Source organism: Marmota monax, unplaced genomic scaffold (genome assembly GCF_021218885.2).
Source record: "Marmota monax isolate L192 unplaced genomic scaffold, Marmota_monax_Labrador192_F-V1.1 WCK01_AAM20220418_F8-fsc00181, whole genome shotgun sequence".
NCBI classification, from domain to species: domain Eukaryota; kingdom Metazoa; phylum Chordata; class Mammalia; order Rodentia; family Sciuridae; genus Marmota; species Marmota monax.
Window position 1 is genome coordinate 2,104,506 of NW_026694276.1, and position 27,763 is coordinate 2,132,268.

The following is a 27,763-nucleotide window of genomic DNA, read 5'->3' on the forward strand; positions in this document are numbered from 1 at the left end:
TATAAATAGAATTGGAATTTGTGAGTCAAAGTTTTTTTTTTTAATATTTTTTTTTTTTTTAGTTGTAGTTGGACACAATATCTTTATTTTATTTTTATGTGGTGCTGAGGATAGAACCGAGGGCCTCACACATGCTAGGCGAGCACTCTACCACTGAGCCACAATCCCAGCCCCATGAGTCAAAGTTTTTATGTCTTTTTTTTTTTTTTTTTTTTGGTACCAGAGATTGAACTCAGGGGCACTTAACCACTGAGCCACATCCCCCAACCTTTTTTATTTTTAGATGGTCTCCCTAAATTGCTTAGAACCTCCTAAACTGAACTTTGAACTTGTGATAATAATCCTCTTGCCTCAGCCTCCAGACCTACTTGGATTACAGATGAGTGCCCCTAGCCCTGTTCACAGAGGGAATTGAACCACTGAACTAAATCCTCTGCTTTTTTACTTTTTATTTTGAGACAGGGTCTTGCTGAATTGCTTAGGCCATCGCTAAATTGCTGAGACTGGTCTTGAACTTGAACCCGTGATCATCCTGCCTCAGCCTTCTGAGTTGCTGGAATTACAGGCGTGTGCCACCGTGTTGGGCTTCTGCATATATATTTTATAGGTAAAAATTTCATGCTGTCGGGCTGGGGTTGTGGTACAGTGGTAGGGTGCTTGCCTAGCATGTTTGAGGCTCTGGGTTTGATTCTTTGATTCCCCAAAATCAAACAAACAAACAAACAAATAAATAAAGGTAAAAAAAAATGTCATACTGTCAAATTCTCTCTCAAAAAGTTTGTTCTGGGGGATAGGGCTGTGGTTCCGTGGTAGAGCGCTCACCTGGCATGTGTGAGGCACTGGGTTTGATCCTCAGCAATACATAAAAATAAAATAAAAGTATTGTGTTCACCTACAACTAAAATTGTGTGTGTATGTATTTGTGTGTGTGTATGTGTGTACATACACACAAATACATACACACACACACACACAAAGTCTATCCTAGTTTACATTTTTTTTTTTTTTTTTTTGTATACTGGGCCATTGATCCACATCCCCAGCCCTTTATATTTTTGTATTTAGAGACAGGGTCTTGCTGAGTTGCTTTGGGCTGTGCTGAGTTGTTGAGGCTGGCTTGAACTCAGGATCCTCCTGCCTCAGCCTCTTGAGCCGCTGGGATTACAGGCGTGTGCTACCACGCCTGGCCCAGTTTACATTACTAACAACAGTTTACGAAAGGCATTTTACCCAAACTCTTGCCAATACTGGATATTATCTTTTTTTTTTTTTTTTTTGAGACTCCTTGTGTTGTCCAGGTGACTTTGAACTCCTTGGACTTAAATAATTCTCCTGTCTTAGCCTCCCTAGTACCTGGGATCATAGGCTTATGTGCCACCATGCCTTATTTATCAGATTTGATTTTTGCAAAATTGGTAGACCATAAATAGTACCTTATTTTAGTATTATAGATTGAGTAACTCTTATTTGAAATGCTTGGGACCAAATATAGTTAAGATTTTGGAATTTTTTAGATTTTGGAATATTTGCATAGATTTTACTGATTTAGCATTCCTAATCTGATAATTCAAAATTCTTCAAAATCCAAAACTGAAATTGGGAGTTTTTCAGATTTTTGGATTAGGGATGCTTAACCCTGTATCATTGAGATTGAACTTTTAAAAAAAATTTTTTTGGTTGTAGTTCTGTGAATTGTTTGTATTCTTTGTTCACTTTTCAACTGGGTTTTTTGTTGTTGGTGGTGTTTTTTTGTGTGTGTTTGTTTTGGTGGTGGTAGTTTTGATTTGAAGGTGCCATTTGAATGGTTATAGGTGATAACATTTTAACTGTTTGTATTTAATCCTTCTTTCCCTTCCTACCCTCCCCACCTTGACTTAAGTTGTGGCAAGTTTAATTGAATGGAAGGTTAACATTTTATGTTCATTGTCAAAGATGACAGTTTTCTTTTTTACCTTTTCTGGGTAATTGATTGAATTGAGCAGTCTGATTCAAAAACTAGATTTTGTTTATCTTATGAAATTTTAGTTTGTTTTAAAAATACTTGTGGGTTCAACTGGGCTTCCTGTAAGTGACTTTGGAGGCTGAGACAGGAGGACCGAAGTTCAAAGCCAGACTCATCATTTAGTGAGTCTCTAAATAACTTAGTGAGACCCTGCTTCAAAGTAAAAAAATAAAAAGGGTTGGGGGTATGGCTAAGTGGTTAAACCCCTCTGGATTCAATACCCAGTACCAAAACAATAAAAAAATTGTGTGTGTATACACACACACACACACTTATTTATTGGTATGTACATGAAAACAAATCTTTAATCTCATAAAGATTGATAAAAATATATAAATCAGTTCTGAAAAGAGGTGTTGGGTTATGGAAAAAATACAAATCATTCTGAAACATCACTTCATTACATACGTTACTAATTTCTTCCAGTAATTTGCAAGTAACTAGTTACTTATGTTTTGTTGTTTTTTTAATTTTATGAATAGGTAATATTAAATTGTACATAGTACAAAATTCAAAAGGTTTTAAAGGGGTAAATGATAAAAAAGTCATCATATATATATGATTTATATTTGATTATAAAGGTAGCACTGATATATTTTGTCATGAAACTTTTTCCATATATATATACATATATATATATATATATATATGTATATATATATATATTTTTTTTTTTTTTGGGGGGGGGTGTACCAGGGATTGAACCTAGGGGTGGTTAACCACTGAGCCACATCACGACCCTCCCTTTTAAATATTTTTTTTAGTTGTTGGTAGACCTTTATTTAATTTATTTATATGTGAGGCTGAGAATTGAACCCAGTGCCTCACATATGCCAGGCAAGTGCACTACTGCTGAGTCCCAGCCCCAGACCTCACCCCAGCCATTTTATATTTTATTTAGAGACAGAGTCTTGCTGAGTTGCCAAGTACCGCTCTCATCTGCTGAGGCTGGCTTTGAACTCCTGCCTCAGCCTCCTAAGTGGCTGGGATTATGCCCAGCTCCCATTACTATTCTTTATCTAGATTTTCCTTCTTGGACACAACTATTACCAATTTTTGATGTCTTTTTTCCCAGAAATACATATATATGTAGCATATAATTTACATTCATTGAATTCAGTTTATAGTTATATAAAGCTGCACCTGGTTTAGAAATAGTTTGTTTCTCTAAGCCAAAAGTCATTTACAGTTCCAGAAGGTTAATTAAAAATAATCGATGAGTGCAGGGTCTGTAGCTCAGTGGCAGAGCACTTGCCTAGCATATGTGAGGCACTGGGTTCCATCCTCAGTACCACATAAAAATAAACAAATAAAATAAAGACATTCTGTCCATCTATAACTAAAAAAATTTTAAAATATAATGGATGAATAGAGAACAGCTGACAACAGTAAGAAAGGGACACATGCTACATCCTGTTATATTAGGTGATTAGCAGACATTTTCTTTTGTTTGCTTAAATGATCTAAAGCAAATCAATTTTTTTCACCTCTTATTAAACTGACATTATACATTTGAGGCTTCTGATTGTCCCATACTTAATATTCCCACTTCCATAATATATTCTTCCTATTATTAAAATGTGAATTAAGGCAAATTTTAAACTTGAAAGCAGATCATAGAAATTAGAGCCATTAAGTACCTTTTTCATGACCATAAAATTTGTAATGACAGTGTCCTAATTCCCTTCATCTTATACTTCTGAATCATTCTTATCCATCTTTGTTTTTCTTCTTTCCCATTCTGTTTTTAGTAAGAAACATCAGGCAAAGGAACATTTATATTTGATTATAAAGGTAGCACTGATATATTTTTTTCATGAAACTTTTTCCATATCTATATATAGAAACATAAGCCTAATTAATATATTTTCACTACCATTATTTGGTTTTTTAATATTTATTTTTTAGATGGACACAATACCTTTATTTTATTTATTTATTTTTATGTGGTGCTGAGGCGGGTGCTCTACCACTGAGCCACAACCCCAGCCCCATTATTTGTTTTTTATTATCTATTGTTAACATTTTACAAACTTATATTTCTAAAAAATAATTTTATTTCTTGCTCCTTGCTACATACTTTTAATCTTTTTTTACTGAGACAGCACTGGGAGTTCATATAAGATCCCATCTAGAATTTAGTTTCTGTGAATGCCAATTATATCTAAGTACTAAATACTGAAATACTACTTTACAGCTGATTTCCAGATACCTTTATTTTTATTTTTTTTGGTACTGGGGGATTGATCTCAGAGGCACTTTACCACTGAGCTACAACCCCAGCTCCCTCTTTTCTTTCTTTCTTTTTTCTTTTCTTTTTTTTTTTTTTTTTAGAGCTAGGGTCTTGCCGAGTTGCTTAGGATCTTGCTAAATTGCTGAGGATTGCCTCAAATTTGCAGTCCTCCTGATTCAGTGGAATTACAGATGTGCTCCCTTGCACCCAGGCAGATACCTTATTTTTAATGAAAACTTATTTTTTAATGTTACCTAGTCCAGGTATTGAATATAAATAAAAATTTACTTTTTGACAGCCAATCCATAGATATGTTTTGTGATTTAAAAAAATTTCCATTTAACGTGGAGATACTGAAACACCCATTTTTTTTCCCCATTTTGTTTTGCATTTTCAGTGGATTATACCTTACATAGTCCCTATGTGAATTCTTTAATAATGTTAAATATGTTCACAATGTTCCATGGACTGGCAGGTCTACCTAAGATGCTTTCAGAGTTGACTTTGACTAAACAGTTGGATTCAAGGACTAGAGCTCAATCTTTTTGAAAGTCTTTAGAACAGTTGTAAACAAGACATCTGTTTCGTATATTTTTTTCCCCTTTTAGTAATGGGGAGGGGATTGTCCTCACACATACTAGGCAAGCACTGTATTACTGAGATATATCTCTAGCTTATTTTATTTTATTTAGAAGGAGAGGGGTTGTCTCATTAAGTTGTTCAGGCCAACCTGGTACTTGGGATCCTCCTGCCTCAACTTCTCATTAGTTGAAATGTCAGGCCTCCACTGCTATACCTTATTCTGTACTTCTGTGGTAGAACATGTCTTTGGTGATTTTGTATCTCAAACTGTGCAGCTGACATAAGTTGAAAAATGTCCTATGTGTGCATATCTCATTTTAAAACAATTTTAGGGCCAGGCATAATGGGCATGTCTGTAGTCCTAGGAGCTGAGATAGAAGGATCACTTGATACCAGGAATTTAAACCTAGGCAGCATAGTGAGAACTCATCTTAAAGGGAAAAAAGTAATTTTAGTAGTTCCTGAATGATTTAGATATTCTGGATTCATAGCTCCCTTTGGGGCAGAGGGAAAAGTATTTATCATTGAATTTTCCGAATAGGAGAAGAATTCAAGCTTTTCAGCAATGCATAATTTGAGGCAATTTTGAAATATTCATGAATTATATGTTCATATGTTTAAATATGTGTATAACATACCATCTCTAAATTACATAGTTAGGATTTTGGGATCCTCTATAAATGTTTCAGTTACACAAGGAGATTTAGAAAAGAATGATTAGTGTAATTATCAAGCATATGTCCATGTTGATGTTGTGTCCACCAACAACAAAGGTTCTAATAAAAAAATTCTGAGTCGAGTGATTAAAATACCATACTTTTCCAGTGGGAATTTCACAATATAGAATTAAAACTTGTCTTTTTAATTAGATTTTTTAAAAACCCTGAACCAATTCTAAGTTAATTAGCATACATTTTCTGTAAAGCCAGTGTAAAACATATTTTTAATAATGTGTTTTCTTTTTTTAGAATTATTGACCAGAAGTGAATGCAGCATTCAATTTGTAGTCATGTAGGGACAGGGGCGTGTACCTGTAGTCCCAGCTTCTTGGGAGGCTAAAGCAGGAGAATCATTTGTAGCAGGAGTTCAAGTCTAGTGTGGGCAATATAGCAAGACCAGGACTTCTGATTTGAATTAAAATGAGACTATTGCTGTAAATTTCACTCTAGAATTACTTAATATTTTGACTAATATTTAAATTAAATGTTGAATATGAAGCCTGTAACGTATTTATATTGAACTACATTAGAAAATTTTAGTTTTAGGGTTAGGGTTGTAGCTCATTGTTAGTGCCCTGGGTTCAGTCCCCAGTATCAATAAAAGAAAAGAAAATTGTAGGTTTAATTTTGCACTAAATTTTTTTGGTTCATGATGATGTAATGAAGTATCCTCTAAGATCTACTATAGGAATGGAATAATAGTTTTTCTGAGAGTTAAATTAGTAAAAGCTGTTTTTTTTGTTAGTTAGACTTATCAGAAGATTTGAAAGAGTGCTAAAATTGCTAACTGGTGTACTCTAGGAATAATCTCAGGGAGATAGTTCAGAAATGTGATCAAAATTTAGTGAGTAGAACTCTCATTAATTTTGTTGTACCCTCTTTGGATAAAGTCTATAAAAGGAATAGTGATCAACTTAGAATATAGCAAAGAGAATCTGTGCACAATGTCCCACAGCTGTAATCCCAGCAATTTGGAAGGCTAAGGCTAAGACCAATCTCAGCAATTTAGGCCCTGCACAATTTACTTGTCAAAAATAAAAATAAGGGGGCTAAGGATATTAGCTCAGTTGGAAGAGTGCTTGCCCAGTATGCATAGGGTCCTAGGTTCAATCCCCAGCACACCGCCAAAAAAAATAAAAAATAAGCCTCCTCTCACAAACAAACAAACAAACTCGGTGGTAAAGTACCCCTGACTTTAATTCCCAGTACAAAAAAAAAAAAAAAAATGGGGGGAGGGTGTTGAAAGCCACAGCCTAGTCGGAATGGCGCCTGGCATATTACCAGAAGGAGTGGTTGAGAGGTGATGCCAGCGAGCCATTAAGATGATGACTATTAAGTTAAGCTGTGTATAATTGCTGTGACTGGATGATGCTGGATTGAAACAGGCTGTGTATTCAGTTGTATATGGACCCTGCTGTCCAGCAATAGGGTGGCTCCTGCTGCCTCAGGCGTGAGCTCGCTACTTTTGAGTTCTGGCAGCGCAGCGGGGATTCCTGGAGAGTTCTTGTTGGTTGGTGAAAGCTGGGGGGAGGGAGTTCCGGTTGGTGTGTGGTGTTTCTGGAAGTGCCAGTGGGTGGCATGCGGGGGAGTTCGGGCAATAAAGGAGTTCCTGTTTGAACCTACAAGTGCCTTGTGGCGGCTTGGTTATTTTGTGCCCAGCCAGACTGTGGCAGGGGCGGGTGGGAGAAAAGAAAGCAAAGGGATCCCAAAGCATATGGAATTAGGCAGCTGGTTTTTCCGGGAGAGGTTTGTGATTTATCTGTTTTCTGAGTCGGATATATCCTTGTTGTGGAATGGGATTGTCTTAGTCATTGAATATTTGTTTAGTCATTAAATATTTGAGTTAAATAATTGTCTTACAGGGTTCTTCCCCTTGTTTCCTTGTTTACATAGCACCTCTTCATGAGAGATTGTACTTATCCAAGGAGAGTATTCTAGTTGGTTAGATATTTGCATTCTCATTATAAAAAAATAAATTGATAAAAAGTAAACAACTTGAAAAAAAGTAACCAGTGATTCTATGTGTATGTTTATGTTTTTGTGAGGTAGGTTAAAATAAGTTGATCCTGTGAAAGAGGTAATACTTATAGTCCTTTTTTATCTGATGAGTTTTCTTTGCAGCTAGTCCACTATAATAAGTAGTCTTTTACATTGCTCCCAGTCTTAACATTTGAAAACAATAGTTTGGGCCATTTAACTTGTATGGTTTCATCTGTAGAATGAGAAGGTTGACTGAATGATCTTCACAGTCCTCCTAATTCTAAATAAATCTTTATGGTATTATAACTTATGTGCTGATTATATCACTGCAGACCTATAAATAAGAATTAAAAGGAATTTAAGAAAGTTTTAAAATATCATTGAAACTAGAGGTGGGGGCTCATACCTGTAATCCTAGCAACTGGGGAGGCTGAGGCAGGAGGATTACAAGTTCAAAGCCAGCCTCAGCATTTAGTGAGACCCTAAGCAATTTATCAAGACATTGTCTCAAAATCAAACAAAAAGGCCTAGGGATGTAGCTTAGTGGTTAAGTGCCCTTAGGTTCAATCCCCAGTGCCCCTCCCCACAAAAAAATCATTGAGATGGCCAACATAAATAAAATTGTACATTTTAATTTAGCCTTATTTTGTTTGACTCCAGTGTATGTGAGTCATTTAGATGTTGCTGCTAGACTATATGCTTCTTTTTAAAAAAAATATTTATTTTTTATTTGTAGTTGGACACAACACCTTTATTTTGTTTATTTTTATGTGGTGATGAGAATCAAACCCAGGGCCCCCGCACAAGCTAGGGGAGCATTCTACTACTGAGCCACAACCCCAGCCCCAACTATATGCTTCTTAAGGACAAGGAAAGTGTCTCCAGAGTGTAGGATAGTGCGTATCACAAAAGTGTTAAGTGTTTATCAAATTAATATATTAGGGCATACCTCAAATGATACATTTAGGACATAGCTAAACATGATTTGGTTATTAATGACTTTTTAAAGTATTCTTCTTCTTCTTTTTTTTTTTTTCAGTAAGGAGGATGGAACCCAGGTCTTATGCATGCTAAGCAAGCACTCAATCACTAAGCTACACCCCCAGCTCTTTTAAAAATACTTTTATTATGAAATATTTTAACTATGTACAAGAGTAAAAAAATTATATAATGAATCCCATTTACCCATGAGACCACTTCAATAGTTACTATTGTTCTTATCTTCATTTCTTTTTCTTTTCTTTTTTTTCAGGTGTAGATGAACACAGTATCTTTATTTTATTTATTTATTTTTATGTGATGTTGAGGATTGAACCCAGTGCCTCATGCATGCAAGGCAAGCACTCTACTACTGAGCTACTCCCCCAGCCCTCATCTTCATTTCTTCCCACTGTCTTCCTGTATTATTTTGGAGCAAATCAGTGACCTTACATCATTTAATGTATAGTTATTCCCATGTCTTTCTCTCAAAGATAAGTACTTTACAAAATTATAGCTATACCTTTGTCACACATTGAAGATGACTTGAGGACTGGGGATGTAGTTCAGTTTGATCCCCAGAACCACAAACCAACCAACAAACAACAAAAAAAGGTGGGACTGGGTTGTGGCTCAGTGGTAGAGCCCTTGTCTGGCATGTGTGAGGCACTGGGTTTGATCCTCAGCATCTCATTAAAATAAATAAAAAAAGGGTATTGTGCCCATCTACAACTAAAATAAATATAAATATTAAGTTGGTTTTGATAAATTAATTTTACTTCGCCTCTACTAAGTATTCTCAGGAAATCTGTTATGTTTCATTTCTAGGCAGATAAATTTAGATATAAAGCAGTTGGACTAACTTTTTTGTTATTTTCATTCTGTTTAATATTTAGGCTACCAATATGACGGCTGAAGAAACAGTGAATGTAAAAGAGGTTGAAATCATTAAGCTAATTTTGGACTTCCTGAATTCAAAGAAACTTCATATTAGTATGTTGGCCCTTGAGAAGGAAAGTGGAGTCATAAATGGCCTATTTTCAGATGATATGCTTTTCCTGAGGTATGATTCATTATTAGTGTGAGGTTTGTAGCTCTTTTAAAGAAATATTAAATAATAAGAAAGTAACATGTTATAATATAGATAGAACTTTATAATCACAGAAGATGGGTCATTATGATTTTTAAAAATGTTTTTATCTTGGAACATTTACATAACACTAATATTTTCTGTAGAGTGTTTTCAGAGGTATGATCCAGACCACTTAAAAAAAAAGTCACAAGTCTATTGTTTTTGTGGAATCAACATAAAATATACTTGACTAAGAAATCAGACTCTGGAAAGATAAGGAAAATATTTCTGAAATGCCATTATTTTAACCATAGGAAAAAATAAAACATAGTCATTGTAGAAATATATTCCTTAAAAGTATAGAAAAATAGTCACCCTACCACCCAGAAGCACTTATGATTCCTGTGTATATTTTTAAAATAATAGCAATTTTGTTGTTATTTTTGAATTCTGCTTCACCCATTAATATCACAAGGATTGTCTGTGTTTTCAAATTTATATATTAAAAAATTTCAGTTTACTTAGTTTCCTAATGATTCCTCTAATTTTAGATTATTTTACCCAACTTTCTTTTCTTTTTTTTTTTTTTTAAAGGGAGTGAGACAGGGAGGGGGAGAGAGAGAGAGAGAGAATTTTAATATTTATTTATTTATTTTTAGTTATCGGCGGACACAACATCTTTGTATGTGGTGCTGAGGATCGAACCTGGGCCGCACGCATGCCAGGCGAGCGCGCTACCGCTTGAGCCACATCCCCAGCCCTATTTTACCCAACTTTCTTAAATGCTCTACTGAACAGCTTTTATGCATGAGACTTTTTTTGTATCTTGGATTATTTTCTTAGGACATTATTTTTAGAGGAATGATTGCAAGGTAAAGGAAATGAACATGTTTGCCAAAATGGAAAGCTAAACACTTGAATTGGATGGAAAAAGAAAATCCCAAATTCTCAGGCAGAGATGTATTCTATTTTTATATGATACTCAATGTCCTTGACAAGGAGTGCATATTCTTGGAAAAAATGAACTGTTCCTAACTCCAGCAAAAAAGAACTTTAAAACTAAAAAGATTTCTCACATTATAAGAACTTATAATAAATTACTCATTATGCTTCCCTATATTTTGTGTTATGAATATCATCCAGCCCCGGGGAGTTTAGTGATGTAGCTAGTAATTAGTTCTAGGGCACTGTTTTGTTTTTTGTTGGGGGACTGTCTTTCAAATATTGCTACTTATGAAATTTCACAGTGGTTCATAAGTACCCTACAGGAGCCTATTGGTGTGCAGTGAAGTTTTATTGATCTTAAGTGAAATGCAAAAGATTCCAAAATAGTAAGTTTTTCATTAAATGTATTCATCTTGAAGGGCTGGCCTGGGAAATTGTGTATTTTTGCTTTTATAATATTAAAATATCCCTTTATAAAATGATTATGATGTGTATTGTGATTGGTTATTAATAGTCATTCTTTGCAGAATAAAATGTTGGCAGTCTTGTGTAGGTTCTCCTGCCCATTCCTCCTTCCTTTTTAAATTTTACTGTCATAAAAAATCCAAAAATTGGGAAATTGTAATTGTAAAAGAACAGAGAGAATAATGTTGTGTAACTTTTGTAAGTTCCCATAGGCCCTTTAGAGTAGAACAAAACTTGTTCTTACTCTTTGTTGCCTTTTAGTTTTGTTTTTGTAGTCCTGGGCTCTTTGCTGTTTTTTTTCTCAGAATCTAACCTTTAGTTTCAAGTTCCTTAAAGATGTGGAATTCACAATTTGGAGCAGAATTTCACAATGTTGGCACTACTAACATTTGGGCCAGACAAATCTTTGTTTAGGGAGATGTCATGTGCATTGTAAGATGTTTAGCAGCATCTCTGATCTCTACCCACTAGATAACAGTTGTGACAACCAAAAATGCCCCCAGGGGAAGAGGTGAATCACCCCCCAGTTGAGAACCGTTGATTTAGTGAGAGCAGAACATGCCTACACACTGGTGGTGGTGATTGTTTTTATGTATTACTGGGACTGAACCCAGAGCTTCATGCTTGCTAAGTAAACACTCTACCACTGAGCCATATCCACAGTTCCTGGTCTTTAATTAATGCACACTAGTCTTAAAACCGTAAGATGAATGGGGAAATAAAGGAACATTTAAACTTAGTCTCGTGTTTTTGCAGAGGTCAAAAATCACAGATAGGGCTGGGGTTCTAGCTCAGTGGCAGAGCGCTTGCCTAGCACGGATGAGGCATTGGTTTGGATTCTCAGCACTGCATATAAAGAAATAAAATAAAGGTCCATTAACAACTAAAAAAAAGATTTAAAAAACCCCTACAAATATATTAATATGAAGAATGGCTGCTGATTCACAGATCTTATCATATAGCATATGTTGTTGAAAATGTGAACTAGCCAGGCTTGGTGGTGAATACCTATAATCCTAGCAATTTGGGAAGCTGAGGGAGAAGGATCATAAGTTCCAGGCTATCCTGGGCAAATCAGCATATCTCAAAGTAAAAAGGGCTGGGAATGTAGCTCAGTGGTAAAGTATCCCTAGGTTCAATCCTCATTACCAAAAAAAAAAAAGTGAAAAAGTTCGTTTTATTTTAGTGTTTAAAGAACCAAATGTTAATCTCACTATGTGCTTTGTGAAATTTTAATGCTAATTTGTCACTTATTCTGTTATCTGTTAGTATAACCCGAATTTGATAATATTTTGGGTTTTTATGTAGGCAGCTAATCCTTGATGGTCAATGGGATGAAGTTCTTCAATTCATTCAGCCTCTGGAATGTATGGAAAAATTTGACAAAAAAAGGTAAGATTTCATTTGAAGTTTTTAGTGTCTTAAAGGGGTAGAAAATGAAACAATAAAACAAAAATTTTAAAATAAGACTCAGAGTACACTCAATCCCATTGAGTTAGAGTACTTCTATAGAACTAGTTACTTGTACTTGAAGTATTTGAAAATTTGATATGCAAATCTACTTAGCCTACAGTGGCCATATGCCAAAGGTCATGAGGACTGTTTCTTTATAATAGTATAAAGACTTCAAATATGTCTTTCTATTATATCCTGGCCTCCATTGTTTCTGAAGAGTAGTCTACTGTACTTTTTATCCTCATTTTATTGTTTGTAATCTTTATCTCCATCCCTCCTTACTTTCCTCTTTCCTCCTCCTTTTTTTCCTCCTTTCTTCCTTCCTTCCATTTTTCTCTTTATCATTGGATTATGATGTACTTAATTGTGTTATGTTTAAAAGTGTATGTGTTTTGCATTTTTCCTGCTTAGGATTTGCTGAACTTTTGAACCTGTACAATTCTTTTTAGTTGTCAATAGACCTTTATTTTATTTATATGTGGTGCTGAGAATTGAACCCAGTGCCTCACACATGCTATGCAAGCACTCTACCACTGAGCTACAACCCCATTCTGGATCTGTAGGTTTTTTGTTGTTGTTGTTGTTGTTGTTGTATTAGTATTTTGTTTTAGTTGTAGTTGGACACAATTATTTTATTTTTATGTGGTGCTGAGGATCGAACCCAGAGCCCCGCACGTGCTAGGCAAGTGCTCTACCACTGAGCCACAACCCCAACCCCAATCTGTAGGTTTTTATATTTTATTTAGAGACAAGGTTTCATTGAGTTGCTTAGGGCCCCAATAAATTGCAGAGGCTGGCTTTGAACTTGTGATCCTTCTGCCTCAGCCTCCTGAGCCACTCACTGGGATTACAGGTGTGTGTCACCTCTCCCTGCTGATTCATTCTTCTCTAAGCCATCTGATGATAGTGAATTTTTTGTTTCCGATTTTATATTTTTCAGTTTCAAATTTTTCTTTTATAATTTTTCTGCTGAAATATTTCTGTCTGTTCATTCATTGAACTACATCCACTGAGCTACTTGCCCAGCTCTTTTTATTTATTTGTTTATTTTTTGAGACAGTGTCTTACTAAGCTGCTCATACTGGCCTCAAATTTATGTTCCTTTTGTCTCAGCCTCCCAAGTCATTGGGAGGCATGCACCACCATGCCTGGCCATTGTGATATTTTCCGTTAAGTCCTTTAACATATTTATAGTAGCTGCATATTTGCTAGTGTAGTTCTTATTTGCTAGTATGAACTTTTGGTCATATCAGGCTCCGTTTCTAATTATCGCCTTTTTTCCTAAGTCATCTTTTTTTTTTTTTAATAAAAAAATTTATTTTGTGAAAGTGTTCTTCCATTGCATATTCATTCTTGAGAAATGAATTCTGTTTGCCTTCTGTTAAAAATTGTTGATTTTTATGCACACACATCATTAACCTCAAAAAGCAAATTCTGTCTCTCCTCTCATGGATCCCAGCTGAAAAGTCTTCTCTGTTTGACCCTTCTGTTACTTGGCATCTCCATTGCATCTTTTTTTTTTTTTTATATTTTTTTAGTTGTTAATAGGTCTTTATTTATTTATATGTGGTGCTGAGAATCGAACTCAATGCTTCACACATGCCTGGCAAGTGCGCTACTGCTGAGCCACAGCTCCAGCCCTCCATTTCATCTTAATAGTTTAGGGGATAACCAAAGGTTTGGGCAACTGAGTTTACACAGTAGAATTTTGTGTATTTCTTACTGTATCTTCCTCCTTTAAGAATTCTCACTTTTCATCTGGTCTGGTAGTACCAAAGTTTTTGCTGACTCAAGCCTGTGTAACTGAAGCTTTCTGCTTGAATTCTGGCTTACTCTTTAAGGACTAGAGAATGCCTTCAGCTGGAATGCCTTATGCCCTTGAATTGTACCCCTTCAAGTTCTATTTTTCCAAGAACTGACTTCCCTCTAGTTGTGCCAGTTTTTAGTTGTTCTCTGATGCATTCAGATTGTGCATTTGTGTGTGTGTTCTATCTAGGATTTAGCACTGTTATTTGCAAAAATATTAGTAAGGTGTAAGTTACTCTACCAGTAGTGGAAGTTAATCTTTTATTTTTTGATTCTCTATTTATACAATGCTATTTGATAACTCTTTGATTTTGTACCTTCATTTATTTGGAATACTATTCATCTCACCATCTCTTATTTTACTTAACACACTCCTGATAACCTTTTAAAATCGTTTCTTACATCTTTTACTTTGCACACCCTCTGATAGAATTTTTTTTTTTTTTTGCACGCCTTGATACCTTGCTGAATCCTGTACATACAATTTATTAGATAACTCTTCTTGAAGGCAGGGGTTTTGGGTTTTGTTTTTTGGAACCAGGGATTGAACTCAGGAGCACTCGACAATTGAGCCACATCTCCAGCCCTATTTTGTATGTTGTATTTTTTATTTAGAGACAGGATCTTACTGAGTTGCTGAGGCTGACTTTGAACTTGTTTGTGATCCTCCTGTCTTAGCCTCTAGAGCCACTGGAATTACAGGCATGTGCCACCACACCCAGCTTAGGCGTTTTTGTTTTATTGGATATTTGCTGATACAACACTGGCTGAAAGAATGAAAGTTCATTTTTTTTTTTTTAACTCTTCAAAATACGTTTTCTTTAAAGTGCTTCTCATTTCCTTCCCTAAAAATCCCTTGTTAAAGAGTTTTAAACTTGTAGTTACTTTGTGACTTTACAGAAATGTTATTTTTTCCTCCTACCCTTCTGGTTCATTTTTAATTAGACATTTCTGGTGCTGGAAAATAAAGCTTGATTTAGTCTTACTACAGTGTAGACATATGTCAAAATATAACACTGTACCATAATAAATATTTATAATTATCATTTGTAAAAATTAATAAAGTTTAAAAAATTTACAATGAAGGGAAATGTTTCAAGAAAACAAAACATTTTGAATATAAAGGACTTTGATTTTTAATTAGGTGACATTTTACATCTTCCATAAAACTGGATTTTTGTGTAGAATTAATATTTGATTTAAAAGTCCTTTCTCTCATTGTTGAATTGATTACTTGTTACTATGACTTCAAGAGGATAAGAAGCTTAGTAAAATATTTTAATAATTTTCTGAAGTCAAAGTTACTTATGGTAGCCTGAAAGTAAATTGACTTATCAGACATTAGTAAATTAATTTTTTAAAGAAGTCTCTTGAAAAAAAATATATGGTCTTGGGGATTGAATCCAGGTACACTCTACCATTCAGCTATATTCCCAGCCCTTCTAATTTTTTATTTTCAGACATGATCTTGCCAAGTTGCCCAGGCTGGCTTCAAACTTGCAATGCCCCTCCCTCAACCTCACAAGTAGCTGGGATTTTTAGGAGTGTGCCACTGCACCCAATTAAGGAAGTCTGTTTTTTAAAAAAAAATATTTATTTTTTAGTTGGACACAATATATTTTTATGTGGTGCTGAGGATAGAACCCAGGGCATCATACGTGCTAGGCAAGTGCTCTACTGCTGAGCCACAACCCCAGCCCCAAAGAAGTCTGTTTGGGAAAAAAAAAAAAAAAATTGTCCTTTAAATCAAATTTAGTGGGGCTGGTGATGTAGCCCAGTGGTAGAGCAGTTGCCTAGCCTGCTGGAGGTCCTGGATTTGATCTCCAGCACTGTATGCGTATGTGCATGCATAAATAGAGAGATCAATCCATGGATCAATCAATCAAACTTGGCCTGTTTTGCTTCAGAAACTGGAGTGTTTTTTTTTCCTAGTCTTTGACATTGCTTCATTCAGCTTTTTAATCATTTTAATATTTCATTTTTTATTTTTCACAGGTTTCGTTATATTATCCTAAAACAGAAGTTTTTAGAAGCTTTATGTGTTAACAATGCAATGTCAGCAGAAGATGAACCCCAGCATGTAAGATTTTTATTCCTGAAGGTTTGCTCCATAGTCTTGTTTTCAGTCATAAGTATTTTATTTACTAAAACAAGATTATTATCACAGATTTTCAAAGTATTTATGAGATGGGATGGGGCAAGATTTGCTGTTTTGCAAATGCTGTACTTTAAATCTGTAGTGCTTCTAAAGTGTTCCATGATTTAAGACAAGATAATATGTGAACAACTGACTAGTTGAGGAGCTTGTGTTCCTCTTTTGTTTAAGGTAAGTTAGATAGCAGTAGATGTTTGACTTGATAACTTGTCATCACTTCTTTTCTTTTTATAGAAGTGGATTGGTTATGTTTACTTCCTTTTTCTGCCTTTTTAGTATTTCCTTTGATCCCGAGGTAGTTTTTTTCAAAATGTTGTTTGTGTGTGTGTGTGTGTGTGTGAGAGAGAGACACTATTTAAATTCAACAGTATTAAATTCATTTTGACTAGAAAAAAACAAAATTTGAAGTTTTAATATTAGTATTGTCACATCCAAGCCAAGTACACTTTTATCAAGTTCCAGTAAGCATTCATTGAATTAAACTGTCTTAGTCCACTTGGGCTGCTAAACAAAATACAGTCAACTGAGTGGCTTATGTACAACAGAAATTTATTTTTCACAGTTCTGGAAGCTGGGAATTCCAAAATCAAGGTGCTGGCAGTTCAACATATGTTGAGGGCTTGCTCTCTGGTTTATAGGTAGCACCTTCTAACTGTATTCTCACATGGTTGAAGAGACTAACTTGCTCTTCCTGGGGTTTCTCTAGCTCTTTTTAAACAATTTCCTTGTAATGCTGGGGCTTGAATTCAGTACTTCTCAATCATAGAGTTACACTCCTAGTCTTGGTCTTTTTTTTTTTATAAGAATACTAATCTCATCAGTAATGGATGAACCTTCATGGCCTAATCCTTTCTCAAAGACTCCACCCTCTTAATATCATCACCTTGGGGTTTAGGATTTCAAGAAATGAATTTGGTGGGGACACAGACATTCAGACCAAAGCAAAGATCAAACAATATTAAAGTGGAAGTTTCATGTATAATAGAAAAATGTCTGCCAGATAATGATGTTTAAAAGTGTGTGGGGGAGAAACACTGAGACATTAACTCAGAGACCTCTTTTTTTAACATTATTAATTGGTGTATTATAATTATACATTATCCCACTGTACGTAATAGTGGGATTTTAATTGTAAATTATAATTTTACATATATAATATAAATCATGTATATAATATTTTTTATACATATATACATACATATATATATATATATATATATATATATATGATTCATTGTGGTATATTCATACATGGACATAGCATAAAGGAGACATAACTTTTATTCTGTCTTTGTCATTAATCAACTGAATTACCTTGATTAAATCTCCATCTTAATTTTTCCTATATGTAAGATTGGGAGACTGGACTAGGTAAGCTCTGAGATACCTGTCATAATTTATCTCTCAGCTAAGCTTCCTTTTAGTCTATCTTTACTATTTTTTTTGTAGTAAATCAACTGTTTAAATGTTTCCTTTTTCTGGTTTGATTTCTTTCCCCTTGCAAATTTGCCCTAAGGCAAGTTGGAACTAAGAAAATGGTTATTTTATCTTTTGTTATTTAGATAAGCCAAATAAAAGACTTTTTAAACAAGCAAATATTAGCATGCTTTAGTTTTCACTTCTGAAAAAACTCAGTTTTTCTTACCTTGAAAAAGTTATCCATCTGAAAATGACAATTTTTTTTAAACAATTTTTAGTTATACATGGATGCGGTATCTTTATTTATTTACTTTTATGTGGTGCTGAGGATTGAACACAGTGCCTCACATGTGGGAGGCAAGTGCTCTGTCTCTGAGCCACACCCCAGCCGCCTGAAAATGATAATTTAAAACCTGAATTAGAGCACTAATTTATGGATAAAAGTTTGATGTGCTAATTAATCAAATTATTCTTTTTATTTTTGTTGTGAACACATTTTGTTTCCTTAGTTGAAAATGGTTACACATCTACAAATTGTATGTGTATTCTATTACCTCAGAAATTATCTTTTATATTCTTTTTCAGATTTCATATTTTACTTTTTATGGTGATTTTATATATATGCATATATATTTCCTCTTTTTATAGTTATCATTTGTATATATTTTTTTTTACAGTTGGAATTTACCATGCAAGAAGCTGTGCAGTGTTTACATGCTCTAGAAGAGTACTGTCCCTCTAAAGATGACTATAGCAAGCTCTGTTTACTTTTGACTTTGCCTCGTCTGACAAATCATGCTGAGTTTAAGGATTGGAATCCTAGCACTGCACGAGTTCACTGTTTCGAAGAGGCTTGTGTCATGGTTGCAGAATTCATCCCTGCTGACAGGAAGCTAAGTGAGGCTGGTTTTAAAGCAAGTAACAATCGTTTATTTCAGCTTGTGATGAAGGGCCTGCTTTATGAATGCTGTGTAGAATTTTGTCAGAGTAAAGCAACTGGAGAAGAAATTACAGAAAGTGAAGTACTTCTTGGCATCGACCTCCTATGTGGTAATGGTTGTGATGATTTGGATCTAAGTTTATTGTCATGGCTTCAGAATCTCCCTTCTTCTGTCTTTTCTTGTGCTTTTGAACAGAAAATGCTTAATATTCATGTTGACAAACTTCTGAAACCTACAAAAGCTGCATATGCTGATCTTTTGACTCCTCTCATCAGCAAACTTTCTCCATATCCATCATCCCCAATGAGAAGACCTCAATCAGCTGATGCCTATATGACCCGCTCTCTTAATCCTGCTTTAGATGGCCTCACTTGTGGACTAACTAGTCATGATAAGAGGATCTCAGATCTTGGGAACAAAACTTCTCCAATGTCACACTCCTTTGCTAACTTCCATTATCCAGGGGTACAAAACCTCAGTAGAAGTCTCATGCTTGAGAATACAGAATGTCACAGTATTTATGAGGAATCCCCTGAGCGGTAAGCAATTATTCATAAAAATTAGGAAATCTCTGTGTTATTGTTTTTTGTTCATGTGTGTGTTTCTTAATGTGCAAGTCCCTTGAAAGTTAGTCCTTAAAACTTTAGAAAGGGTTTAAAATTCAGATAATTAAAAGAAGAGAAAATTTTTATAAGAGAAAAATTTTTATTTTCAACCTACTCTTTTACTGGCTATGAAGGCAATATGTGTTATGAAGAAAATTTGGAAACTACAGTGAAGTAATAGTATTGAGATTAAAATTCTACAGTCTTACACTTAGATGACCAGTTCTTTTTAAATTTTTCTATGAATACTTTTTTTAGATTGGGAATATAATGTATGTTTTCATTTAATTTTCTTTTTTCATTTGAAAGATCATGAATTTTTTTTAATATTATTAAACATTTTTTTGGGAAGTGGTATTGGAGATTGAACTCAGGGGCACTCAACCACTGAGCCACATTCCCTGGCACTGTTTTGTATTGTATTTAGAGACAGGGTCTCACTGAGTTGCTCAGTGCCTCATTGCTGAGGCTGGCTTTGAATTCGTGATCCTCCTGCTTCAGCCTCCTGAACTGCTGGGATTATAGGCTGCACAACTGTACCTGGCTTGTTAAACATTCTTGAGATCCGTGATTAATAAGTATGCAGTATTCTATTGTAAAACTACATCATAACAATTGCTTATTGGTTTTTTTTGGGGGGAGGTGCTGGGGATGGAACCCAGGGCCTCACACACATGCTAGGCATACTCTCTTGCTGAACTATACCTCCAACCCTTGATTCCTTATTGTAGAGCATCTGGTTGTTTACTGTAAGTGTTACTGTAGTGAATAACTATCTACATAGAACTCTGATTATTTCCCTTTGCCTTTCTATTAGTGATTCTTCATACATATGAAAGAAATGTTAAAGGTACCACTCAGTGTACCTAGCATGAATTAGCATCTCCTGATTAGCAATTATTTAGTTCATGGTTTAGGAAACTTTCTGTCTTGCTTTTACTGGGAACCTACTGAAACATGTAGATGGTTTTCTGTACCCCAGTGTTAGTACTGTGGAAATACTAGTATTGACTGCAACAAATTTATTTCACAAAAGAGCATAAAAATCTTTTTATATTACATAGGATAGTTGCAACATTCTTTGTGGAGAAAGGAGCACTGGACTCAGAATTTGTTTAACCCAGTAAGTCCAAAGTTTTCAGTTCTGGTAAACATAGTAAATGTACCTTAAGTGGTATATTTGTTGTTCTATTTAAGTTTTTATAGGTGTTCCACATCTAGAACAATGGAACAAAAAGGTTTTATTAGAGCAAGTGGAGGTCTTTAGGTAAGGGATCAGACATATAGGGTAAATATATAGGAAAGCATTTTCTGTTAATAGCTGTGAAATTGTAGAGGAAAGGGTTGCGAACTTTCTCTAATCTTTTTTTAAAGAAAGGCAGGAGTAATCTACCTAGGATCAGTTAAGTGAGGGATTTCCTGATTGCCAGGGTGATTTGGTAACTTACTGCTCTGTATTTCATACTTGAAAGATAAAGATGAGGCTGGGATTGTAGCTCAGTGGTAGAGTGCTTGCCTAGCACGTGTGAGGCCCTGGGTTTGATACTCAGCACCACATTAAAAAAAATAAAGTTAAAAAAAATAAAGATGATATTTAGGGATGAAAATGGATGATAATAATTTTATATTTGTATATTCTGTTTAAATCCTAAAGGAATGTGGGGCTTGAGTATTTGTAGAGATTATTTTAAACTTTTCCTGGCCTTCCCTTTTAGAGAAAACTTGCATCATCTGGAATGCTGGGCTTCAATTCTGAGGGAATTGCTGATATTCTTCTGTGTACTTAAAGTGACAGAAGCTTCTTAGTCAGAAAAGCAATGACGTGTTTGGATTTTTGCATCAGTAGGATTGTCTGTATAGAGAGAAAGCATGCACAAAAATCTAGCAAAATCTGACTATATGTGTGATATTTCTTATATAAAGAAAGTAGTAGAAATGGAGGAATGTCTGAATAAAGATAGAAATAGTGTATAAATTACCAGACCATTATAAAAAGAGAAAATGTGACATGTCAAAAAGTGATTCATGTTATCAGCTAAATAGTAGCAATAATTCAGAGAATATTTGTCATGCCCCTGAAATTGGAAATTTGTGAGGAAAAAATGGTATGGAATAACGAATAGAACATGGCCTTTGAAGTCAGACTTGGGTTTGAGTTCTGCCATTTAGCTATGTGACCTTGGGGAAGAAACTTAGTCCCTGAGTCTCCAAATATTTCCTCTATATAATAGGATGTGGACTTGTAAAATGAGAAAAATCCCCCTCCTAGAGGGGGAGGCATATGAGTGGTGCTCAATAAATATAAATGTCTTCCTTTCAGAGCTCATAGTCTTGTTATGGCAGTGTGTGAGAAGTACTGCTAATGAAATGATGTGGGAGAGCTATTGTGCTGTGGATAAAGTATAAAAATTTACTTTGAAACAAGTTAATTTATAAAACTAAGGTATAATTTTTAAAATATTGGGAAACTTGATTAGATTATTGTGTTAAAACTGACACATGAAGAGACTCCTACTTGTGTTACTTTTGTTAATATTTGTTTGAAGCTAGTATCCATTTAAAAATTATTTTGAGGATTTAATATGTGCTGACACCCAGACTACATATCCCAGGTACGTATCCCAGACTACATACCTGGAATACGATGATTAAACTACTATGGTAAACAAGAAAATAAAACAGCAAAGAAAGGTTTTACGGGAACGGTGGTGTTTTGTAAGGATATCTTTTCACTTGAACAGAAATAAACTCAAAACAGAGAAAATCAGTTGAAATATGTAAGCTTTGGCTATTCAATGTTATGGTCTCAAAATTGAAGTGTTTTCCAGCTTGAGCTAGCACTGGATTTAGAGTCTGAAGACTGAGTTCAAGCTCTAGTCCTATTTACTAGCTTTGCAATTTTTGGAAAAATCACTTGTTTTTTGAATTTGTTTTTTGAATTTGCCACAGTTATTATGCAAGTTAAGTAAGATGATGATGTTATATATAAATTGGAAAATTAAATGAAGTGTTACTTTATGAAGATTCATTAATTATCCTCTTTATAACTAATAACTCTTTATAAATTCTATTATATAGACCTAAAAAGGGACTTATGATCATTAGGAATTTACAGCACAGTCTGGTAATGAAAATTCTTAACAGGTCTTTCTGGAGGTGTGTTGTCTGTGTATGTTCAGGTACTCAGGAGTACAGGCTCCTATCTAAAGAGCATCTTTGTGCTATTGACTCATCCAGCTTTACTTTCTTAATCCCACTCTGTATTTTGATTGTTTTACATACTTCCATCTGGATAGGCCATTATGAGACTACTTTAAAATCAAATTCCTTGAAGGCAGAGATAATTTTACTTTTGTAGTTGTTCCTCTGGTGCTTTGTACCAATAGGTAATCTGTGTAAATAACTGGTATTCATCCATAGATGAAGTATTAAAATTTTTAAACAGAGTAGCTGTGAAAATTCAAAATTGTTAATGTTTTGGAAGAATATTAGAGACAACCTAACATGAAGTTTATGATTAGTATACATTAAAAATATTGAAAAATATGTTTTGTTTTTATGTTAAGCATAAATAGACCAAAGAAAGCCTTTTAATAAAATTTTTAAAACTTTGTAGAGACTAGGAAAAGAGTATGTGCTTGGATAATAAAATCACAGATTTATATTTCATGAAGCGAATCTAGGCATTAGATCATCCATCTTATCCAGTTTAGAGATGAAGTTCAGCCACAGAGAATCTAAGTAACTTTCCCAAGACCATACAACTGATTATCCTCCTTGTGTAATGAAGTGGGGTTCCTTCATTAAACACATGTTCTATCCAGAGCAAGTGGTGTGCACCTATCATTCCAGTTACTCAGGAAGCCAAGGCAGAAAGATCACTTGAGCTTAGGCATTTGAGATGAGCCGGGCAACACAATGAGACTCTATCTAAAAAAGAAAAGAAAAATACTCCTCCCTAAAAACACATTCTTTTTTTAAAATCCTTTTTTTTTTTTTTTGTAGTTTACTTAAGGGAAGAAAGTAAGATAAAAAATTTATCTTTTATGCAGTTGATAAGCACTTATATTAAATATTCATTTTTTTAAGAATTAAAATTTCTCTAAAATTTATGTTCCTTCACTCCCATCTGTGTCTCCCCCCGCCGTCTCCGCATCTTTTTGGAAAGAAGTGATACACCCGTAGAGGCACAGCAACCTATCAGTGGTGAAGTCTTGGGCCAGAGTTCAGTCTCAGAAAAAGAGCCTGCAAATGGAGCACAGAATCCAGGACCAGCTAAGCAAGAAAAAAATGAGGTAATATTTATTACACCTAATAACTATCATTTCTGAGGTAATATTTACTATACCAAATAATTATTCTCTTTGTATAAATTTTAAAAGAATTTTCTGCTATTTGGGAAAAGGAGAGAGAGATCTAGACATATTATTGGCTCATTTTCTTTCCTCTTCCCAAAGAATGTATGGTATATTTAGCTTCCATTGTGTATTTTATAATGTTTTTAACAGATGAATTTATTAAAAATATAAAATACTGTAGTCACTATTCTTAAATATTTTAGGACTCAAATAATTGAATTTACCTTAAATGTCACTAGTTTGCACTTGAACGGCATATACTGTACATTTTACTTACTAAATTTTTTTTGTTTTGTTTTGTTTTGTTTTGTACTAGGAATTGAACCCAGGGGCACTTTACCACTGAGCTACATCCCTCAGCTCTTCTATTCTCATTTATTTATTTATTTGGTACCAGGGATTGAACCGGGGGTGTGGGGGAACATTTAACTACTGGGCCATATCCCCAGCCTTTTTAATTATTCACTTTGAGACAGGGTCTTCCTGAATTGCTTAGGACCTCACTAAATTGCTAAAGCTGGCCTTGAATTTGCAAATCCTCCTGTCTTAGCCTGAGTTGCAGGGATTGCATGCTGTGGGCCATTGTGCCTGTCAATAATAAGATCTAATGAACAAAAAAATAAATATTTATAATTCAGAATAATACTTTTATCTAGGTCTAAGGAAAAGAAACAAACACATGCAAATTGGAAAAGAAGAGGTAAAACTATTTCTATTCATTGATGACATGGTCCTAAGTCTAAGGTTCCAGGTTATTTTTCTTTGGTGTTTTTGAAAAGAAATTGTATTTGAAGTGAATTTTATTTCTTTTTTTGTCTTTTTGTGCCACTGGGGATTGAACCCACAGATGCTTTACCAGTTAGCTATATTCCCACCCCTTTTTATTTTTTGAGACAGGATCTACCTGAGTAGCCGAGGGTGGCCTCGAATTTTTGATCCTCCTATCCCATCCAGCAGCCTCCCAAGTCACTGATGTTATAGACACGCACCACCACACCAAGCTTGAGAAGAGAATTTATACAGCATGCCACATCGAAACAGTTGTTAATTGATTTTAATAAGTTGAATAATTTTTTTTTATTAAATGTTAAGAATGAAGTTAGAGGACTGGGAATGTAGTTCAGTGGTAGTGTTTGCCTAGCATGCATGAGGCCCTAGGTTCAATCCCCAGCCACATACACACACACACACATATACACACACAAAAGCAGAGAAAATCATAGATAGAATCAATAAAACCATAAGTTAGTTCTTTGAAAATATTAATTAAAAAAACTGACAAATCTTTAGCTAGAGTGACTAAAGAAAAAAGAGAAGACAACTACAATCAGAAATGAAGCTATGTACATTACAACTGACCATGTAATAATAAAAGTGATTATAAATTATTTTGACTAATGTAAAACAATCAGATAACCTATATGAAATGGTTAAATTACTTAAACTGGTTCGAGAAAAAAAACATAGAAAATTTCAGCATACCTATAACTAGTAAAGAGATGGATCAGTAATTAAAATCCTCCCAACAGATAAAAATATAATTTCAGATGGCTCTACTGGTAAGATCTACTAGACATTTAAGGAAGAGCTGGACATTTGTGTATGTATGTGTGTCACCAGTATTTCTCAAATTCTTCCAAAAATTTAGAAAAGAAGGAAACACTTCTAACTCATTTTATGAGGCTCCCATAAAGACAGATAAAGACATCATAAGAAGCTGGGTGCAGTGGGGCACACCTGTAATCCAGTTGAGGCTGAGGCAGGAGGATCGAGAGTTCAAAGCCAGCCGCAGCAACTGCAAGGCACTAAGCAACTCAGTGAGACCCTGTCTCTAAATAAAATACAAAAAAAGGGCTGGTAGGCCTGGGGTTGTAGCTCATTGGTACAATGCTTGCATTATATGGGCTTGATCTCCTCACCACATATGAATAAATTTAAAAAAAATAAAGGTCCATCAACAACTAAAAAAAATTTTAAAAAAGGGGGGGCTGGGGGTGTGGATCAGTGGTTGAGTACTCCTGAGTTCAATCCCCTGTACCAAAAAAAAAAAGAAATTTACATATCAATAATAATCTTCTGAGCTGGGGATGTGGCTCAAGCGGTAGTGGTAGCGCACTTGCCTGGCATGCGTGCGGCCCGGGTTCGATCCTCAGCACCACATACAAACAAACATGTTGTGTCTGCCGAAAACTAAAAAATAAATATTAAAAAAGTTCTCTCTCTCTCTCTCTTTCTCTCTCTCTCTCTCTCTCTCTCTCTTAAAAAAATAATAATCTTCTATCCTAATTGAAGAAAATCAATGTAATATATTATACTAATAGAATTAAGGAAAAAAGCCACATCTCAGTTGATGTATTTGGCAAAATTCAACACTTTCCTCATGATAAAAACTTTCAAGAAACCAGGATTAGAGGGAATTTCCTCAGAATGGTAAAGGGTATTTATGAAATACCCACAACTAACGTGCTTAGTAGTGAAAGACTGAGGGCTTTCCCACTAGGATCAGGAACAACAACAACAATGCCTTCTTTCACCACTGCTATTCGACGCTGCTATTGGAAATATATTATTGGAAGTTTTAGCCAGAACAATTAGACAAGGAAAAGAAACAAAACACATCCATATTGGAAAAGAAGATGTAAAACTATGTCTATTCATTGATGACATGTTCCTATACATAGAAAATCCTAAGGATGGACTGAGGTTGTAGCTCAGCAGTAGAGCACTCGCCTAGCATGTTTGAGGCCCTGGGTTCCATCCTCAGCACCACATAAAAATAAATAAAGGTATAGTGTCCAACTACAACTAAAAAATAAATATTAAAAAAAAATCCTAAGGAATTAGCAAGGAAGCTAATAAATTGAGCAAAGTTGCATAGTAGAAGACCCACACAGAGAAATCATTTATATTTCTACATACAAGCTATGAATTTTTTGAAAAGCAAATAAAGCAGCAATTTATTTATATAAACATGTAAAAAGATAAAATACTTGGAAATAAATTAAACCAAAGAGGTTAAAGACCTATATATTGAAAACTATAAAACTGTTGAGCCAGGGGTGGCACCTGCCTATAATCCCAGTGACTTAGAAGGCTAAGGTAGGTGGATTGCAAGTTCAAGGCCAGGCTTGGCAATTTAGCAAGACCCTGTCTCAAAATTTTAAAAAATTAAAATAAAAAAGGTCTGGGAATTGTAGTTCAATGGTAGAGCACCCCTGGGTTAAATCCCCTGTACCACAAAAACAAAGAAACAAAACATTGCTGAAAGCTATTTAAGAAGATCTAAGATATCCCATGTTCATAGACAGGAAGATTTAATATTGTTAAGATGTCAATACCAGCTGCACAGTGAATTACAGGTAATCCCTGTAATCCGAGCAATTTGAGAGGCTGAGACAGGATTTTAAATTCAAGGTCAGCCTCAGCAACTTAGACCCTGTCTCAAAAAATAATAATAATAATAAGTTTGGGATGTAGTTCATTAAAAATGCACTCCTGGGTTCAATCCCCAGTACCCCAAATCAAAGACTTCAATACCCAGTGAAATCTGAAAGTACAATATATTCCTCATAAAAATTCTGTAGTTTCTTTTTCAATAGTGGACAAACTTGATGCTCAAATTCATATTGAATTGTAAGGGGTCCAAATAACCAACAATCCCCTTCCCCCTTTGGGGTTAAACCCAGGGCTCACACATGTTTGGCAAAGTTCTGTATGCCTAGCCCTTTTTAATTTTATTTTGGGACAGGTTTTATTATGTTATCCAGGCTGGCCTTGAATTTATGATCCTCCTGCCTCAGCCTGGTAAGTAGCTGGGAGAACAGATGTGAACCACTGCACCTAGCCAAAACAGTCTTGAAAAAGAACAAACTTGTGGGACTTACCCTTCATGATTCAAAGTTTGGTACAAAGCTACAGTCTTACGGTATTTGTATGAGAATAGACATCGATCAGGAGAATAAAATTGACAGTACAAAAATCTCATTCATTTATGGCCAACTGGTTTTTAGCAAGGATTCCAAGTCCATTTAATAGGGATACAATAGTC

At 34.8% G+C, this 27,763-nt stretch overlaps 1 protein-coding gene across 6 annotated transcripts in view; it reads left to right on the top strand.

Moving 5' to 3' along the window:
- Wdr47 (WD repeat domain 47) overlaps positions 1–27,763 on the top strand; it is a 58,589-nt gene that overhangs the window by 5,378 nt on the left and 25,448 nt on the right. Inside the window, exons 2-7 of one of the 6 annotated variants that reach the window (XM_058586320.1) lie at positions 463–607; positions 9,391–9,557; positions 12,285–12,368; positions 16,233–16,338; positions 18,489–19,291; positions 23,526–23,652. In XM_058586320.1, coding sequence (XP_058442303.1) covers positions 9,400–9,557; positions 12,285–12,368; positions 16,233–16,338; positions 18,489–19,291; positions 23,526–23,652 — 1,278 coding nt within the window. In that variant the 5' untranslated portion in view covers positions 463–607; positions 9,391–9,399. Of the gene's footprint in view, positions 1–462; positions 608–9,390; positions 9,558–10,225; positions 10,439–12,284; positions 12,369–16,232; positions 16,339–18,488; positions 19,292–23,525; positions 23,653–27,763 lie in introns of those variants that run through there. The other 5 variants (XM_058586321.1, XM_058586322.1, XM_058586323.1 and 2 more) reach the window with 5 other exon arrangements.